This window comes from Panthera uncia (genome assembly GCF_023721935.1).
Source record: "Panthera uncia isolate 11264 chromosome A3 unlocalized genomic scaffold, Puncia_PCG_1.0 HiC_scaffold_11, whole genome shotgun sequence".
NCBI classification, from domain to species: domain Eukaryota; kingdom Metazoa; phylum Chordata; class Mammalia; order Carnivora; family Felidae; genus Panthera; species Panthera uncia.
In genome coordinates, this window is record NW_026057578.1 from 89,196,131 (window position 1) to 89,215,260 (window position 19,130).

The 19,130-nt window shown below is 42.1% G+C and overlaps 1 protein-coding gene and 1 long non-coding RNA gene across 2 annotated transcripts in view; one reads left to right on the forward strand and one right to left on the reverse strand.

Annotated features, from left to right (window-relative positions):
* EVA1A (eva-1 homolog A, regulator of programmed cell death) overlaps positions 1 to 19,130 on the reverse strand; it is a 47,294-nt gene that overhangs the window by 9,714 nt on the left and 18,450 nt on the right. The window contains exons 2-3 of the mRNA XM_049651794.1: positions 13,432 to 13,554; positions 7,263 to 7,433 (exon numbers count right to left, since the gene is read on the reverse strand). Coding sequence (XP_049507751.1) covers positions 7,263 to 7,308 — 46 coding nt within the window. The 5' untranslated portion in view covers positions 7,309 to 7,433; positions 13,432 to 13,554. The remainder of the gene's footprint in view (positions 1 to 7,262; positions 7,434 to 13,431; positions 13,555 to 19,130) is intronic.
* LOC125937152 (uncharacterized) lies at positions 1,472 to 18,620 on the forward strand. Its single transcript, XR_007462262.1, has 3 exons — positions 1,472 to 1,951; positions 3,259 to 3,465; positions 17,598 to 18,620. It is a non-coding gene; the product is annotated as an uncharacterized LOC125937152 (long non-coding RNA).

Consider the following 19,130-nt stretch of genomic DNA (forward strand, 5'->3'; position numbering starts at 1 on the left):
GTAACACTACTTCCTTTTCCACTTGCTTGTTTCATGTGTTGCCTTAGAATGCATTCTCAGAAAAGGAATCATTCTTGTTAAAGTACGCTTTTTTTTTTTTTATGTTTATTTACTTTTGAGAGAGAGACAGAGACAGAGACAGAGTATGAGCGAGGGAGGGACATAGAGAGAGGGAGACACAGATTCTGAAGTGGCTCCAGGCTCTGAGCTGTCAGCACGGAGCCCAATGCAGGGCTTGAACTCACGAACCCCAAGACCATGACCTGAGCCAAAGTCAGATGCTTAACCGACTGAGCCACCTAGGCGCCCCCTCAGAAAAGAAATCTTTGTGTTAGAAGGGATACATATTTTTATACCTCTTGATACATATCACCAAGTGGCTTTTCAAAAGTAGTACATTAAATTTTCTTGCCATTGGCTGTGAATGAAAGTACTACTTTTACCAAACCCTCTCCAGGAGAGTATATTCCAATTGTTAAAATTTGTTCAAATATTATAGGTCAATAAAAGGTTACTTTATTCCACGAAAATTTACTGTTAGTTTACAGTGCCTTCTGGGCTAAAGACACAAAGGTTCTCAACTCTCACAGGATTTCCAGAAGAGGGATGACACAGAACAGAAACTATGGTACTTTCTCCAAGCTCCAGATTTGTGACTATTAATTGAGTTATGGTGGGTTAGGTCCCCTCACTGTTAAGACACAATCTTTCTCAAGCCAGTCTCATAGGAAAAATGATTCAAATTCTAGCGACCTACTACATAGTCCACACCACTGTACTTATAATTACATATTCAAAGAATATTAGTTAAATGAAAAAATGATCCCCAAAACTTCTGCATTGGAAAAAATTATTGTAAACAAAGTTAAAAGACAAATGCCAAAATTATGAAAAATGTTTGAAATATGTAACAGAGACAAAGAGCTAGTGCATAAAGAGCATTCTAGAAAGAGCATTAAGAAAAAAGACCAACCAATAAAGAAAATGGACAAAAGATACGAACAGTTCACGGAAAAAGAAATACAAATGGCCCTTCAATATATGAAAGGATGCTCACCTAGAGCAGGAATTGGCACACTATGGCTCATAAGCCAAACCTGACCACCATCTGTTTTATTATTGGCACACAGCCAGCCGCTTCATCTATGTTTTATCTATGTCTGCTTTCATGCTATCAACACAGGAGTTGAACGGTTAGAACAGAGAGACTGTTCTCTGTTTATCTGACCCTTTACAGAAAAGGTTTCCTGACCTATGACCGAGAGAAACAGAAATTAAATGATATTTATGTATATTTTTCATTTATCAGATTGTCAAAGACCCAACAGTTGGGAAATACTGTTGCAGGACCTTCTTATGCATCTTAAAAAGAGTAAATTGGTAAAATTCCTTCTTAAGTGGCACTTTGATAATATTTATCTTAATTAGTAATTTATACATTGATCCAACAATTCCACTTTGGGGAATTTATTCTACAAATACACTTGAACATGTGTATATGCCATGGTTTGTTTTATTTATTGCAACTCTGTTGCCCATTTGAATTTTTTTTTTCAACGGTTTTTTATTTATTTTTGGGACAGAGAGAGACAGAGCATAAACGGGGGAGGGGCAGAGAGAGAGGGAGACACAGAATCGGAAACAGGCTCCAGGCTCTGAGCCATCAGCCCAGAGCCTGACTCGGGGCTCGAACTCACAGACCGCGAGATCGTGACCTGGCTGCAGTCGGACGCTTAACCGACTGCGCCACCCAGGCGCCCCTCTGTTGCCCATTTGAAAAGATTTGAATCACTCTCACCGGCCATCAGCAGGGGACTGGTTAAATTATGGTTCATCTGTACACAAGAACAGGATATAGTTGTCTAAAAGAATAAGGAAGCTCTCTATACACTGCTATAACACATCTTTATGATACGTCGGTTGCTCGCTGAAAAAGGCAAAGTACAAAACAGTATGTATGAAATGCTACCCGTGTATAAAAGGGGGAGAGAATGAGACTGTATGTTCATATTTCCTTACCTGTGCACAAAGGACCCTGGAAGGATGCAGAGAAGCCTGATGGTAGGTCAAACTTGGGGACTGGATGGAGGGGCAGTTAAAACTTCTCACTATGTATCTTTTTATATTGTTTGATCATGGAGCCATGTTGATTCACTGATTTGTTGAGCATCTAATAGGTGCCAGACTCTATTCTAGAGGCTGAGGAAAGAAACAAAAACCCCAGTGTTCCTGGGAGCTTGTAGTCTATTCAGAGAGATATTAAATAAAATAAACAAATAAAATAGTTGTATGTTAGATGGTAATAAGGTGATAAGGAGAAGAAAACAGTAAAAATAGGAAGGAGGGTAGGAAGTGTCAGATGTGTGCTGGAGGGGAGCAGGCAGGTGGAGTGACCAGAGGGAATTTAACTGAGAAGGTGACTTTAAGGAAGAAACTAAAGGAAATGGAAGAGTGAGCAGGAGAATGTATTATCAATTCAAAACATTAAATTAAAGAGCAATCATTCCATTTAATCTTTCTAACCCTATTAGAAGTTATTCATGAGGCTATTACTATTAATGAGATTATTATCCTCATCATAAATTATTATATTATGATCCCAAGGGGTTGGCTGCACAGAGTTGAAACAAGAAATGTTAACTCCTCCAATCCAAGTGCTGAGATCAAGGGAAACAAAACATGTGTGAGGAGCACACAGATGAGCACCTAAGCCAGGGTGGGGGAGCAAAGAGAGTAAATAGCAGACTCTGAAGACTGCAAGGGAGCTAGCCAGTCGAGGACTGAAGGGAAGAATTCTTGGGAAAGGAAATGATTGCCAAAGGCAAAGAGGTCAGAAAAGGCCTAGCAGGTGGTTTAGAATAATTGGAGTGAGGTGTTGGTCAGGGAGGTCTACAACTAAATGACAGCACAGAGAAGTCAAGTTCAGGCACTCAAAGCCCTGGTAAACCACATAAGAAACTGCAGGTTGGAGAACTTACACTATCCCCAAATCCCTTCTCCCTTACTTGCCTCTGGAGAATGTCTTCTCAACCTCAGCACTGTTGACCTCTTGGACCAGTTAATTCTTTGTTGTGGGGGTTGTCTTGTGCATCATAGGACGTTTCTCCACTGATAGATGCTAATAGTAGCCCCACCCCACCCCATTTGTGACAACCAAAAGTGTTTCCAGACATTTCCTGAAATCCCCTGTGGGGCAAAATCACACCTGGTTATGAGTCACTGGTCTAAAAGTTGAAAAAGCTTTGTCATTTTTTTCAGCTAAATGGTCATGTAACAAAGTTTTGGCCAGTGAAATATGAGAAGAGATCTACTGGAACATCCTTCCTTTTTTTAACCATCTTGAATGAGGGCAAGAGTGACAGCAGCCACTGTGCAGCCAGAATAGAAAGAACATGAAAATCACAGAGATGCTGGTCCCTACATCTTTGAGCCAATGGACCACCTACCTCCAAACTTCTTATGAAGGTAAGATAACTCTTATATGTTTAGGCCACCAAGTTGAGATTTTCTATTATTTGCAGCTTAAAACAATCCTAATTATTAAAACATACAAAAGTGTTTGAACTTCATCCCAGAGATAAGTATTCTAAAGTATTCTAAAAAATAAAAAGAATTACATCATCATCACAGCTACAGTTCAGAAAGATCATTTTGCTATAAAACACAGTCTATGAAGCAAGACTGAAGGCAGGCAGACCATGGGAAATATCATTATGATAAGATAAGCAAAAACTCAGTGGGGCTTGGATCAATTCAATGATGGTGGGAATAAAATGGAGGGGACCCATATGAGAAACACTGAGAGGCAAAATAGATCAACCCTAACCAATTGTATATGGGCAGTGAATAAGGTATACCAAAGACTAGAAATCGTATTTCTGGTAAAACTGATGCCCTAGATGGTACACCAAAGAAAGAACAATTTAAAAAGAAAGACAATATTCCATTGCAGGCCAGGTTGAATTTGAAATGCTTATGGCACACCCAAGTGGTAATGTTCAGGGCATTTAGATACTTAGGTCTAGAAGTCAGAAAAGAATAAGGGAGTAGTAATTTTTAAAATATATGTATGATATAATTCTAAATCTTAAATTCCAATAAAATAACATTATTTATTACAAAAGTGATATCAATGAAGTATAGAATACTTAAGCATACAGCTAAGCAAAAGAAAATTAAAAATGCACAAATGCACTCATAAAATCCCAACATCCAGATATAATTTGCTGTAAAATGTGGTTACATATACATGTGAATATACAAATATAAATGGGATTATATTGTGTATACTATATAGTAACAGGCTTTATTCACTCAACAGCACATCTTTCTGCTTCAATTAATATTCACCCATTTTTCTGATTTTTTACTATTATAAACAGTTCTGAGATCAATTGTTCTCATAGTAAAATGTTTGCCCATGTCCCTAGTTAGGTCCTTAGGATAAATTCCTAGATGTGGAACTGCTGGCTAAATGACACACATGTTTCTAAGGCTTTTGACAGATGCTCCCAAATCATTCTCTAGAGAGGTTGTAGCAATTTACAATTCCATAACACTGTGAGTACTCACTTCCCCACACTGTCTCCAAAATTGAAATTATATACATAATCACTCAAATCTTTGAGAATTTTATAAAATAAAAATATGAACTCATTGCTTTTATTTTGCATTTGTTCAATTGCTAGAACTCAAGCTGTGTGTGTTTTATCAGCAATTTGCATTGTTTCTTTGGCAAACTGCTGATTCTTGTTCTTTGCTACTATTCTTTGAGACACCGATCTTTTATGGATTTGTAAAAACTCTTTATATATTATAAACTTTAGCCCTTCTTCATTAATGCTGCATTTTTTTCTCTTTGTTTGCATTTGCCATTTAATCGTAGGTTACATTTTGATAAATAGGTATTTAAATTACTAGAACTTCCAGGGTTTGAAATGGCTTTGTGATGCATGGGAACAAGATAGTGCTTCAGTCCCAGCTGAGGTTTGATACCATGGATTTCCAATGGGTTCCATCTGCAAAGTTGTAGCAGGATTTGGTTACTTCAGTGCAGAGGGAGAAAGGGGAGAAAGTAGGGTTTGCTTAGAGTTAGTGTTTTGCCTGTTGTTTTAATCAGAAGCTGGACAAAGAATAAGGGAGTTGTGTGCATCAGCAAATATGTTGCTGAAATGATGGACCACGTGGACAAAATAAGAGTCAAGTGATGCTCTGGAAGAAATTAGAAGGGATCAGGGGCCCCTGTGTAGTTGAAGACCAGATTCAGCTGAATGAGAACATGAGACAGCTACAAGATTAGGACATGATTTACAATTTTCTTCTAACATACTTTTCATTATTGCCTCCTATCCATTTGTTCTGCTTTCTTCTTTTAAAACAATTATTTTTGTATCTGTTATATCCACCTTCATATTTTAAATTTTCTTAATTCATTTTCTTTACAAGGATTGTTCCCCCATCACACTCAGAATTAATTTTCAGCCATCAAGTCTATTTACTAGATCGAACACATTTTATTTTGGCCACTTTACTTTCCATTTCCTTGCATTCTCTTTTTATTTCAGCCCATATTTACTTGAAAGAAGCATTATCTTCCTGTCTCTCAATCAATATTTAATTCCAGAATATGCGGTTGGAAGGAGGAAGGTTGGAGGGGAGAGAAAAACAGGGCCATGTACTCCTTCGGCTCTAGCAAGATCACAAGACCCACAGTAAACACCAGACCATTCAATGAGTTACCACATTCAATGGTCACAACTCAGGGTCATGCCGGCTGAAATGGAAAACTGCCAGGAACCTCCTGTGCCAAACACAACTCCGAAGTCCAGTAGCCTGTATGTTCTCACCCGAGATACTTTCTTGCAACAGCTGATGTGCAAGTGCCTCTGAGGCCTTGGAACCTCCAGGCCCTCCCTGCCACCACCCACTTCATTTTGGATTTGTCTTCACTACAGAGTTGAGAGGATCATCATTCAATTGCTTATGAAACATGATACCAGAGTTTCAAATATCTCTTTTCCAACTCCAGTGCCCTTGCTCCCCAGTACAGCCTTGAAGAAAGAGCAAAGCTGAGATTCCTCTGGGGTTTGGTGCCTGGGGAAGGAGGCTGCGGGCACCAGACTTCCTTAGGGAGGTGAGGGGCTGACTGATGACCCAGGCCTTTACTGACCCAGGACGGGAGAACCCTGGCCTTGAGGCATGTGCAGGCCATGTGCTGCATCTTGCCACCCTGAGAAGTCCTCCTTTCTAAAATTAGGTTGCATATCATCCTAGATCCTCTCTCAAAGAGAAGCCATGAGCTTCCTCTATCCTCAACCCTGGCTCAGATTTGCCACTGTAAATAGAAATGTCAGGTTTTACCTCTGAACTCTGAGGTCCCCACACATCAACCCTGGCTAGAGAAGCAGAAAGCAAAATTGGCCCTCTGATTAGAGGAATTCAAATCAGGGCCTCAGCCCCTTCCTTTTTACACAACATCCTGAGACAAGAGGCAAAACAAAACAAAGCCAAAGCAAACTATCAAAAAATAAAATTCACTCAAGCAGCAGAAAATTCGTCTGGTCACTCAAACCATTGAGCATTTTCATGTATTTTTTTTAAATTTCAGCTTGATTGAGGTATATTTTCATGTATTTTTAAATGGCTTCTCTTATATGAACAGCATATTCTCTATTCTTAAGCATCTTGAGGAGACAGTGAGCTATATTCTTAAGAGTACAACTCTGAATCAAGGAAGGGGCAAGTAACAGACTCTCTCAGACTTACATGCTTCATGTCTTCACATCTCCCAGGAGATTATCAGATACCTCATACAGTCCCACAAACACATGCTCCCCACACAAACACACTCACACACACACACACACACACACACTCACATACACACACCTGGGTGGGGCTGAGAACCACGGCACAGAAATAAGCAGGCTGAGGATACTCCATGAGCCTCTCTCACCTGGAGTCAAGTGCACAATGACAAGTAATAATAGCCTCAGGCTACTTTATTCACTCACTTGAGCCCCAAGGAAACCAAATATTTTTAGCAAGATAAAACTTTGAAAGCCCACCCCCCCAAAATCATCTGCTGAATTAGAGAATACCAAGCTTAACTGTCAAACCAGAAGATCTTTCATCTCAAAATTCAGCACAGCAGGATCCCTCCACTTTGTGTAGCATTTCTCTTCTGAGTATAAGGCCATTGATAGCCACTCAGGAGATACCCTCAGCCCTCAACCCTGGCCCAGCCGAGACTGGACAACTACCTGAGACAAAGGAATAGGCCGCCAGGATGTTGCTGAGCAAAGCCATGTCCACACACTCGGCAATCACCAACTCTGTGCTACGGCAGAAGGGCAGCCTCGACGTGGCATCCAGAGAGAAGCTTCCTGGAAATGCTTCAGCTGAATCAAGGTGGCACCTCCCTCGCTTCTCTTCTGTTTGGAAACACAAAGTAAGTGATGAGAACATATTCTGCTTTTCTGAGGCCATGTTCCAGGTAGCCTGGGCTCAACAACAAAGACCCAGTCCCCTAAATGCCAACCAGCCTTCCCAGCCAGGGATCTGGGGTCTTGTCCTCCTTTGCTCTGCAAGCTTCATGGCTTTCAAGGAAGCAGCAGCTCTGTACATTTCTGTTTTTCCTGGACTTTCCCCTCTCTCTTCCCCATCTCCTCCCCAGTTCCCTTTTTAACACTTCTCCTTCACCTTCCCTGCAACTTTCTATTGCATTCTGTCTGGCTCGCCTTGGAAGCACAGCCCATCATTACTTCAATCGCTCATTGTAACCCCAAGCAGCAGCCCACTCCTTGCCTGGCTCTGCTTTCTCCTGCACTGACAGTCCTTGTGTACTTTGATCCGTTTGCCTCATCCTACAGGCCACCAAATGTGCGTCTTTGGCAATGGGTCAGAGCTGACTATCGCAGAACTGCCAGAGTGGTTCCAGTTCTAAAATGCCCACAAGAACTTGGGAGCTTGAGCCCACTCCCTGCCCGCAGTTCCATGACTCCACCTGTGACCAGGAATGTGCCAACCAGCAGAATGGTCCCACCAGGGTTCAGAACAAGGACTTGGGATCTCAGTGTTAAGTGGCTCAGCCTCTGGCTGCTGGAGCACATCGTCTCTGCAGCTGCTGCTGCTGCAGCTCAGACCTGGCATTCTTATCACCCAGTTCACTCAGCAAAACCCTCGCTGAGATAAAGGGAGAAAGAAATAGCAAAGACCCTGACAACTCCTATTCAATGCTGCTCTAGGCTGAGGGTGGGGAACTGAGTCACAGTGCGTGGAGGGATGTCAGGTTGGGGAAAGCTAAAGAAGCAGAGCACTCCAGTCCTTGGAGAAGAAGCAGGTTCTCAGGTGGGTTATGGCCTCAGTAACGTGGACCACACAAGGGGGCCTGGGGAGCTGCAGTTCCACAGGCGGATGGAATGGGTCACAACAGAGAAGACAACTCACGTTCTGGTGGATTCCAGTGGGCTCAGGGAAAACCAAAGCAAGGAAAGAAAGACCAGTGCACAGGTAAGACAGAAATAACCACAAAGTCATTGGAGCAGCCAGAGGCCCAGGAGTGGCAGGATGAGGAGTTGGAGCTTCAGGGGCTGTGAGAGGGGCCAGCTACTGCTGAGGGACCCTGCACCTCTGAGCCAGAGGCCTGGGCCGTAGTCAACAGCCACTGGAGTTCTTAAAAGGTCACAACTATATGATACAAGTGAATAGTTGGAACCACCGCTCTGAGTTCAGAGACTGTTCTGCAGATCTGAGGACTTCAGGACCCAGGAAGAGAGTGAAGTCACTGGGAAATGTCTGAGCATGTAGTGGTGTAAAACTATTTCAGATCCATTCCCTCCTATCTTTCCCCACTAATTCTACCATAGCACAAGTCTCGCCAGTTCGTTTCTGGGAGTTTTGCTTCACCTAATCCTTCTGCTAACAAATTCTTCCTGCCCAATCTAGTGCACACTCTCACCAACTGGGCCATCTTGATAAAGTACAAACATAATCACTTCACTCCACAGCCCAGCCCTTCAACTAATCCCCATTAAACTTCTTCGCACAATACACAGACACTTCCACAATATCTGACTCCTACCTTAGCTCCTAATTCATCTCCTCGAGTCTACACCCACACGCATATACACAGAAATGTCAACATGCCTAATGCTCCAGCATTGCCAGCTTACTTTTAGTTCCCCAAACATATCAAGCTCTTTTATCTTTTCATGCATTTGATCATGCTTTTCCTTTTGTCTAAAATGCCCCCTGCTCCCCTTATCTGTCTGGCAAATGTTTCCTTTAAAAGAGAATTCAAAAGTCCTATGGCAGTCTCAGAATCCCAATGACTTTCTTTTCCAGAAATAGAAAAGTCCATACTAAAGTTCATATGGAATCTCAAGGAATCTCAAGTAGCCAAAAGAATCTGGAAAAAGAACTGCGTTGGAAGTCTCATACTTTCTGATTTCAAAATTTATTACAAAGCTACAATAATCAAAACAATGTAGTACTGAAATAAAGACAGACATATGGACCAATTGGAATAGAACAGAGAGATCAGAAATAAACCTTTACATATATGGTCAGATGATTTTCAACAGCAATGCCAAGACCATTCAATGAGGAAAAACAGTCCTTTCAACAAATGGTGTTGAGAGAACTGAGTATCCACATGCAAAAGAATGAGGTCCAACCCTTACCTTATACCATATTAAAAATTTAACTAGAAATGGGTCAAAGACTTAAATGGAAGAACTAAAATTATACAATTTTTAAGAGAATGCATATGAGAAAAGTTTTATGACACTGGATTTGACAACAATTTCTTAGATAAATGCTGAAAGCACAGGAAACAAAAGTTAAAATAGATAAACTGGGCTACATCAAAACTTAAAACTTCTGTGCATCAAAGGGCACAATCAGCAAAGTGCAAAGGCAACCCACAAAATGGAAGAAAATGTTTGCAAGTAATATATCTGATTGGGGGATAGTATGCAGATAATATAAAGAACTCCTAGAAAATTAACAACAAAAAATCAAACAACCTGATTAAAAAATAGGCAAATGACCTGAATAGATATTTCTCCAAAGAAGATACACAAATGATCAATAAACTAATGAAAAGATCCCCAACATCACTAATCACTAGGGAAATGCAAATCAAAACTACAATGAGATACCACCTCACACCCATTAGGATGGCTAGTATAGAAGGAAGGAAGGAAGGAAGGAAGGAAGAAAGGAAGGAAGGAAGGGAGGGAGAGAGGGAGGAAGGAAGGGAGGGAAGAAGGAAGATGAATGGATAAACAAAATATGGTATATACATACAATGGAATATTACAGACTTAAAAGGAAGAAAATTCTTTTTTTAAGGTCTTATTTATTTAATATGAAATTTATTGTCAAATGGTTTCCATACAACACCCAGTGCTCATTCCAACAGGTGCCCTCCTCAATGCCCATCACCCACTTTCCCCTCCCTCCCACCCCCCATCAACCCTCAGTTTATTCTCAGTTTTTAAGAGTCTCTTATGGTTTGCCTCCTTTCCTCTCTGTAACTTTTTTCCCCCTTAAAAGGAAGGAAATTCTGACACGTACTACAACATGGATGAACCCCGAGGACATTCTGATAAGTGAAATAAATTAGTCACAAAAGAACTGTAATGAACCAAAATACTATAGGATTCAACATTTATGAAGTAACTAGAGTAGTCATATTCACAGAGACATAAAGTAGAATGGTGGCTGCCCGTGGTTAGGGAAAGGGAAGAATTGGAAGTTACTGTTTAGTGGGTACAAGGTACAAAGTTTCAGTTTTGCAAGATGAAAAGTATTCTGGAAATGGATGCTTGCACAACAGTGTAAATGCACTTAATGCCATTGAACTGTAAGTTTAAAATGGTTAAGATGGTAAATTTTGTTTTATATATATTTTACCACAATTTCAAAATAATAGTAATAAGGTGTTAATGAGGTACAACGGTGAATTTTGAAGGTTAATCCATTTAAAAAATCCTGCAATCTAATTTTGGTTTCAAGTTAATAGGAATGGTAGCAGAATTATTTTATCCTGATATTAAAATTGAAGTCAATTAAATTCTAATTTATACCACATTATGAATATAGTTTAATTACAAGTAAAAGATGTAATTTCACTTATTAAAAAATTGGATAGTAAATAATCTATCACATTAAGAGATTCAGAGGAAAAATATATCACATCATTACAGGCAAAAATATGTTTGTGTAAAATTCAATAAATATTCATGATTGAGGGGGCAAAAAAACAAGGTCCACTGCAGTAAAGCTCCAAATCACTCAAACCCTTTTTTTTTTTTTGGCTATCAAAGTCTCCAAGTATTCTTCTAATATTGCATCTATGATAGTGTAATTGGAGTGATCAGTTTACAGGTTTTCTTCTAGACTGAAAAGGCATCTGACGTATCCTTGTTACCTAAGCATCCAACACGGTGCCTGATGAAAGGAGACTCACAGTAAATGCTGGCTAGCCGAAAACCAAAAAGAGCATTTAGGCATGAGTTTTGTATGCATAAGTCTCTGAGGGTGTTTCTAAGCCACCTAGAACACCAAATGATACCAGGGCTGTGACTGGCTCTGAGCAGGCTGACTTATCACTAAAATTCTTCTGTATCTCCTACTGTGATGGTTAATTTTATGAGTCAACCTGACTGGCTATGGGGTGCCCAGATTAATCATTATTTCTGGGTGTGTGTGTGAGGGTTTTTCCAGATGAGGTTAACATTTGAACCTGTGGACTCACAAAAGTAGACCTCTGTCCCCAATGTGGGTAGGCATTATTCAGTCTGTTTAGGACCTAATGGAATGAAAGGCGGAGGGAGAACAAATCTGACCCTTTTTTCCTGTCTTACTGTTTGGGTGGAGACATCTCATTTCATCTTCTCCAGCTTCAGATTGGATTTTCGCCATTGGTTCTCAGGCCTCCATACTTTAACTGAATGATACCACAGGCTCTCTTGGGTCTCCAGCTAGCAGACGGCAGATCCTGGGACTTCTCAGTCTCCATAATCACATATATATATCCTATGAATAGGATATATATACCCTACTGGTTCTGTTTCTCTGGGGAACCCTGATCGATACACCTACCAATATGAAGGTGAGGGGCATGAAGCATTCATCCACCCCCAAGTACAATTTGTGGTCTGTTCCTCAAGGAAGTCCCTTACCACTGGTTAGCTCCTAGAATCAATGATTCTCAACTTTGGGTAGTTTGCCCCCCAGGGCAAATGCAATATGTGGAAATTTGGCAATATGTGGAAACATTTTTGGCTGTCACAATTGCAGTGGGAGGTTGATATTGGCATCTGGTAGGTAGGAGGGAAGGATATGCTAAACATCCTACAATGCACAGGATAGTTCCCCACAACAAAGAACTAAATGGCCCAAAATGGGAATGTATCCAGTTTGAGAAACCCTGTTCTGAAATAAACATCATTCCTTCATTGACCAGTCTAAGTGACTCTCAGTGTTTGTGAACCTCGTGCTCATCACCAGTACCGTCAGGAAGGTGTCAGAGAGAGGGGTTGCTTGGCAGGCCTTGATCAGGACATGAGTGCAAGGTCTGGGCCAACAACTCAATATTCATAGTGACCAGAAGTGAATGGGTTCTTGGAGAATAGCTCACATTAACCAAGCCCTCAAGGGAACACATCAACCAATAGCAGTTTATTAATTCGTAACTGGAGAGTCAACTGGCACAAGAGCTAAATCAGATCCTCTTCTAGACAAGTGGATCCTGGTGATTATCATGGCAAGGGCAAAACTGCAACCAAGGAGCTGCATATTTTCAAAGACAAGGCTTTCTCCTGGTGATAACCCATCAGATTAATCCCACACTATTCTGGGGAAAATCATGTGTAGAGAGGACACTCCAGGACCAGTCAACCAGAATCACAGCACATTCTCTTTGGGCAGAACCCACCAGTTCTTACAATTCTTACTCTCTGACAGCTTTCTTTCATCCCTGACCTAAAACTCCTCCTAATTACCGACTAACTGCAACACAATTGAACAACCACAGCTTCTGTCCATCACTTACATCTCATAATTTTGTCTCCCTGAACACATGCTAGTCTCTTGATGAAGATGACAGCCTGTCTATGAGCACCATCTCGTAGACTGAATGGCTAATTGTATGTATCATATGCTATTTTCACAGGCTTCCATTCTAGAGGCAACCTCATTTCCAGTGGCACAAAATCATATTCTCTGGAACCTTGAGTCCACTCATTTATATTGAGTGTAATCACTGAATGTATAAAATAGAATGTTCCAGGTGATGATACGTTTCATCTTATACTTTAGTAGCAGCAATGAGTAGGCTCTGGTGTGTTAGCCCCCACGCAGGTTACTATCTCATTACATAGTGTGCAGAGGGTAGTAAAAACTCGTTATCCCCTTAGCTACCTGGGGAGAGATGTGCTGTCAGGAACAGAGGATTATCTGGCAAAAACAGTTCATCCCTGCTGACGCTGGTGTGAGGCAGTAAAGGTTCTGAAACTTGGTTGGCCTCAGTTGGCTTCTCAAGTTCTGAAAGAAAAGAGAAATGGCACAGAAAACATCAGAAAGCCATCACATGCTCAGGAGACCACATGATGCCTTAGACCTAGTGTCGTCATGCACCTCACAGAGAAGCCCAGATGATGTTTACCTGGACCTCTGAAAAGATGGAATAGCATCTCTGGAGAGGATAAAGCCCACTGCCAGACTTTAATGTGGAATTTGAACCAGACAGCCAAAGAAACTAAACTCCCAAGTTCATAGAAAGGGAAGCAAGGGGTAAAAGATCAGAGATGCTTGCTTCCTCTTTCCTCCAGTCAGCCAAAGCCCACAAAACAGCCAGAATGGGATGTGTCCACGTGGCCCCTCACCACTGAAATTTTCAGGCCAGCATCTCCCTGGAACAGGAAGGGAGGAAATTCGGTTCCCAGATAGCAGTGCCCAGATGGGCCATGAAATGAAGCCTCATGCAGCTCTGTGTAGGCACAAAAAACCTGGAAATGCTGATGTGTGACTTCGCACAGCCAGAAGTCTCAAGGCCTCTAGCTATGTTCAGCCCAGCTAGGGAGGCCAGCGGGAGTCCCTGAAACAACTGAATCCCACACAGCTTCTTTATGTTGCCAGCTTCACTGAAAAGTGTGCAGAAGGACTGGAGTCCATCCCGGAGTCCCTCTGCTCCACGCCTACACACTGTACCCACGCATTCGGTTGTCCGCACCACTTCCTGCCGACTCCTGCCGCATGTGACTTCTGCTGGTTTATTTATGTCTTCTAGATACTTATCCCAGCTGCCTCAGCCTCACAGAGAATTTGTGGCACTTTCCTATCTCCATTTGCCTCGTGAAGAAATTAAGGGCAAGAACGAAAAGGAAACTTGAAGCACAGAACTGATAGCTCTTTAGAGACTCAGGCACCAAAAGGTGGAAGCAGGTCTTTGATGCCCACTCACCCTCCCCTCTACACTAGTGAAAACCACGCAAGAGCTGACGCCAACTTGGCCACATGGAGTCTGAGATGCAAAGGCTTGAATGGAAAAAGAGCTCCTACACCACAGGATGGGAAGAGGATACACATAGTCCCGGAGAAATTATTGCACAGAGAGAAAACCTGCTTTTCTCTGCAGGACTGATAAACACCGTGACACATCCAACATGCTAGCCTACCAGCCACTGGCTTCCTTTGCTCCATCAAACTTCCCCTCCAACCCACTGCAGCAAACCATTTCCAGGGACACATCTGGAAAGGCGCAACCTCTGAAATCTGGGCTGCGAGCTCCTTAAGAGCAGGGACCATGTCTTCATTCTGCTCTTTGTTCCTAGGCCCTCCCATAGTAACTATGGGTGACTGACTCACACTCAGAAATCCCACTCTCCAACCAGAACCAGAACCTTATATCTTCCTACTTCTTTCACCACTGGAATCAAGGATGAGGCAGAGAATTCTTAGGCTTGACACCAAAATTACATTCCAAAACAGGGAAAATTGATAACTTGGACACCATCAAAATTAAACACATTTCCTCTGTGTTAAGAGGATGAAAAGACAAACTATAGGGTTGGGGGTGGGGGGGGGGTTGCAAATTATTTATCTGCCAAAAGGAATAGTATGTAGAATATATAAAGAATCTTCAAAAATAGTGACAACATCAAATGTTGATAAGGATGTAGAAAAATGGATCACTCATACATTGTTCATGGAAGTGTAAAATGAAACAGCCACTATGGAAAACAATTTGGCAGTTTCTTAAAAAAACATACAAACATACAACCAGCAACTGCATTGCTCCTTGGCATTTATCTCAGAGACATGAAGACTTAGGTTCACACAAAATCCACATAGGTATTTATAGCAGCTGTATTTGTAATAGCTCCAAACTGGAAACAACCCAAATTTCCTACAATGAGTGAATATTTAAACAAAATGTGGTACATCCATGACATAAGATACTACTCAGAAAAGCAAAACAAAACAAAACAAAATCTTAACTCATGCAACAACCTGGATGAATCTTCAAAAAATTATGCTGAGTGAAAAAATTCAATTTCAGAAGGTTGCATATTGTATGGTTTCACTTATATAAGATTCTTGTAGTGTCAGATTATAGAAATGGGGAACAAATTAGTGGTTTCAGGGGCTAAGGAGGGGGTGGGGTCAGAAGGGTGGTGAGCACACCTATAAGAGAGAAACAGGGGGAGGCTTGTGATGATGGAAATGTTCTGCATCTTGACTGTATCAGTGACAACATCCTGGCTGTGGTCATTGTACTACAGTCTTGCAAATTTTTATCATTAGGGAAACTGGTTCAATGGAACACAGGCTCCCTGTATTATTTCTTACAATTGCATGTAAATCTGAAACCGTCTCCAGAGTCATCCTGAATCATAATTTTCACATTAAAGTTTAAAAAGCATGAATCCAAAAGACTCAACCAAGATATCAGGGGAAATTCAAAATTCTTTCTTATAAGCAACAGTTGAAGGGAAGAGAATTTCATCTGGGGAAATCTTGGAGAATGAGATGGTGAGAGTTTCCTTCTTCTAGAATATGAAGGGATTATGCAGAAGAAATTAGACTTGGTTCATGCAGCACCAATGAACAGAACACAGGCTAATGTAGGGAAAACCTCATAAGCTTCAGGATCAGGCCTGAATTTAAACCTCAGCTCCACCATCCCCTATCTTTAAGACTGAGACAAGTTAGTTGACCTTATCATTAAAATGAGGCTGATTCCTATCTCAACCCATCAGTCAGCATGGAAGCAGAGAAACAAAAACTGTTTCAAGAATTTTCAACAGAAAGAATTTAATGCAGGGAACTGATTACAATGATAAAGATAGAAATGCAGGTGGAAGGTGAGAGAGAGGCTAAAGTGTGAAGCCTCACATAAGAGATGACAAATTCGAGGGTTAAAGTACTTCTGAAATTGACATGACTTTTAAAGCTTATTTATTTTGAGACAGAGAGCAGTGGAAGGGCAGAGAGAGAAGAAGAGAGAGAATCCTAAGCAGGCTCCTCACTATCAGCAAGGAGCCCGATATGGGGCTTGAACTCATGAACTGTGAGATCATGACCTAAGCTGAAATCAAGAGTTGGACACTTAATCAACTAAGCCACCCAGGCACCCCTCAAATTGACATGAGTTTTAAAAGATGAAATTAGTTGGAGTAAGGTTGTATGGGGTGGGACCATGAGGCAATCGAGAGAGCAGCAAAATTGGACAGCAGACAGTTGAAGGGACAAAGGGAGGATGCAGTGTTGCCCAAGAGCCGGGTCACCAGGAAGAATCTGGAATCACAGAGATGTGGCCACTACTAGAGGAGATGCTTGAGGAAGAGATGGAGGGAGAAAACATTGGCTTCCTCCTTTCCTCTACCCTCTAACGTCCCAGTGGTGCCTCCATGGGCCAAACCCAGCAGGAAACCAGAGCACCCTTGAGGCTGAGAAAGGCAGCCTGCAGGTTGGCTCCTGCTGTCCAAGATAGAATAGGGATCAGGAGGCAAATAGGCCCAGTCTGGTGCGCTTCTGGGTGTTTGTGAGGATACAGAGTATGTAAATGCCTGGCACATAGTAGGTGCTCAATAAATAGTAATTCCAACTTTTATGCGCCGGTGTTATATGATAAGCATTTAGAAGCCCATTTTCTCATCACTTTATATCTAAATATATAGTAACACAAGCTGGGATATCTGGCTCATGCCACATGGACTCTGCCAAGAGTGCTTTTTTTTTTTTTTTTTTTCCAAATGGGCTACATATCTGAGAAATGTGAAAAGCAGCCCTGTCCTAGAGTTTCATTGTATAAAGCAAATGTTGAATTTCCACAGCTGCTGGCTTCCGCCTACCCAGAGGAACAGTTTCAGTGAAATATTAATCTCGTAGAAAGCCACACTGGGGTAAGACTGCACAGTAATTCAAGCAGCATGTGCAAAATTTATTTAGTGTTGGCCAGGGATGGTTTTAATTATGTGAAGTCTTCAGAATGAGAAGAAAGTGACTGAAGATGCTTGACTAAATCAGTCACAGAGGCTCTGGATGCTCCCAGCACCCTCCCCAGTTTCGGTTTATTTCTGCAGGCCCCAAACCACAAACACAAAGGAAGCTTCCGTGGAACAGGATTACAGCACTGCCAGCACCCAGGTGCAACCAGCAGCAGAAATGGCCAAGACAGGAAACATCAGCACCAGCAGCGCAGAGACCTCCATGTAGCATGAAGGTCAGGTGTCCAGGTGTGGGAGGATAACCAGGGCGGGACAGAGGGAGGCAGGATGCAAGATGCTTTCATCAAAGGTCCCAGGTGGATGCAGGGTGCAGAGTGTGCTTGCTGTGCACCTGCTGGACACCTCTCATTTCCTGGAAGTCACTTGGGGAGGTATGGTGTTGCACTTGAAGTAGCACTTGGGAGCTGAGAGAGGGCCTGTACCCATCCCTAAGGACCATATGTGCCCTGAGGACTGGACTTTGCAGACAGCAAAGTGGAGCCAGTCCTGTAGGCCTTAAAAATAGGCACCAGCCAGAAGCCACAAGGTGTCCCCTAAGCTGGTGGGGAAAAAAAAAAAACCCAGGAAGGCAGCCTCCAGGGCCCTGGCACCAGCCTGGAGACAGGGGCTTCTGGCCCAGGAAGGCCTAGATGAGTGAGAAATAAGAAAGAGAACACAAATTTGCAAAGGAGATGGATGAGCAAAGGCTGGTCCCGTGAGGGTTTGGAGATGAACAACAAGGTTCTCATCATCAGCCCTAGGTCAGCCCATCAGGGGGTCAGTATTTAGTGCCTCAAGTCAGATAAGGTGCCAAAGCCAGGCTTGGTCATAGCTGAGAGGAGTGACCTGACAGAGGAGTCCAAAACACTGAGGTTGGACAAGGGAGAATGGGAGTCTCCACTTGGATTTGCCAGAGATCTCTCCAGCCCATTGTGTCCTAAATTCATTCCTCGCCCACCCGTTTCCTCTTTTCTCTACAGTGTTCATAATATCCTGAACCTCCCAATCACTCGGGTTCAAACTTGGGGGTTATCATGAGCCCTTCCTCTCTCTTGCCCTGAAAATTCTACCTCCTATCCCTTCTGACTCTCCGTGCTCTCGGCCACTTGCCTAACTCAAAAAAGCCTCCCCCCCCCCCCCCCCCCCCCCCCCCCCACCATCGCCAGCATCATACACAGGAGCCAGGCTGAGCACTAGGAAACTGTTCTAATAATGCCACTCCTCTGTCCTAAAATCATCTCCTACACAGTAAAATTCTTTTCAATAACAGCCCAATGTCAAGCAAATAGAATCACTCTCTTCTTTGTATACTTCCCAACCAGTTCCACCTCTGGGTTTTACTCTGCTAAATGTACTTCTCTACATTATTGCATTTCTGAGTCCTACCCATCCTTCAGGATCCACATCACATCACCTCCTGCAAGAACATTCTTTGATCTTCCCCTGCATACATAATTGTTCTCACTTTCGGACTTCTATAACCCTGTGTGCCAATCTTCTGCATATAGTAAAAGCGTGTGCTTTTTAAAAAATATTTTGCACTAGGCTATAAGCTGTTTGAAAAGAGGGGCCTTACATCATATTTTCCTTCATGGAGGAAGTATAGGAAAACCCTGGAACATAAAGTCT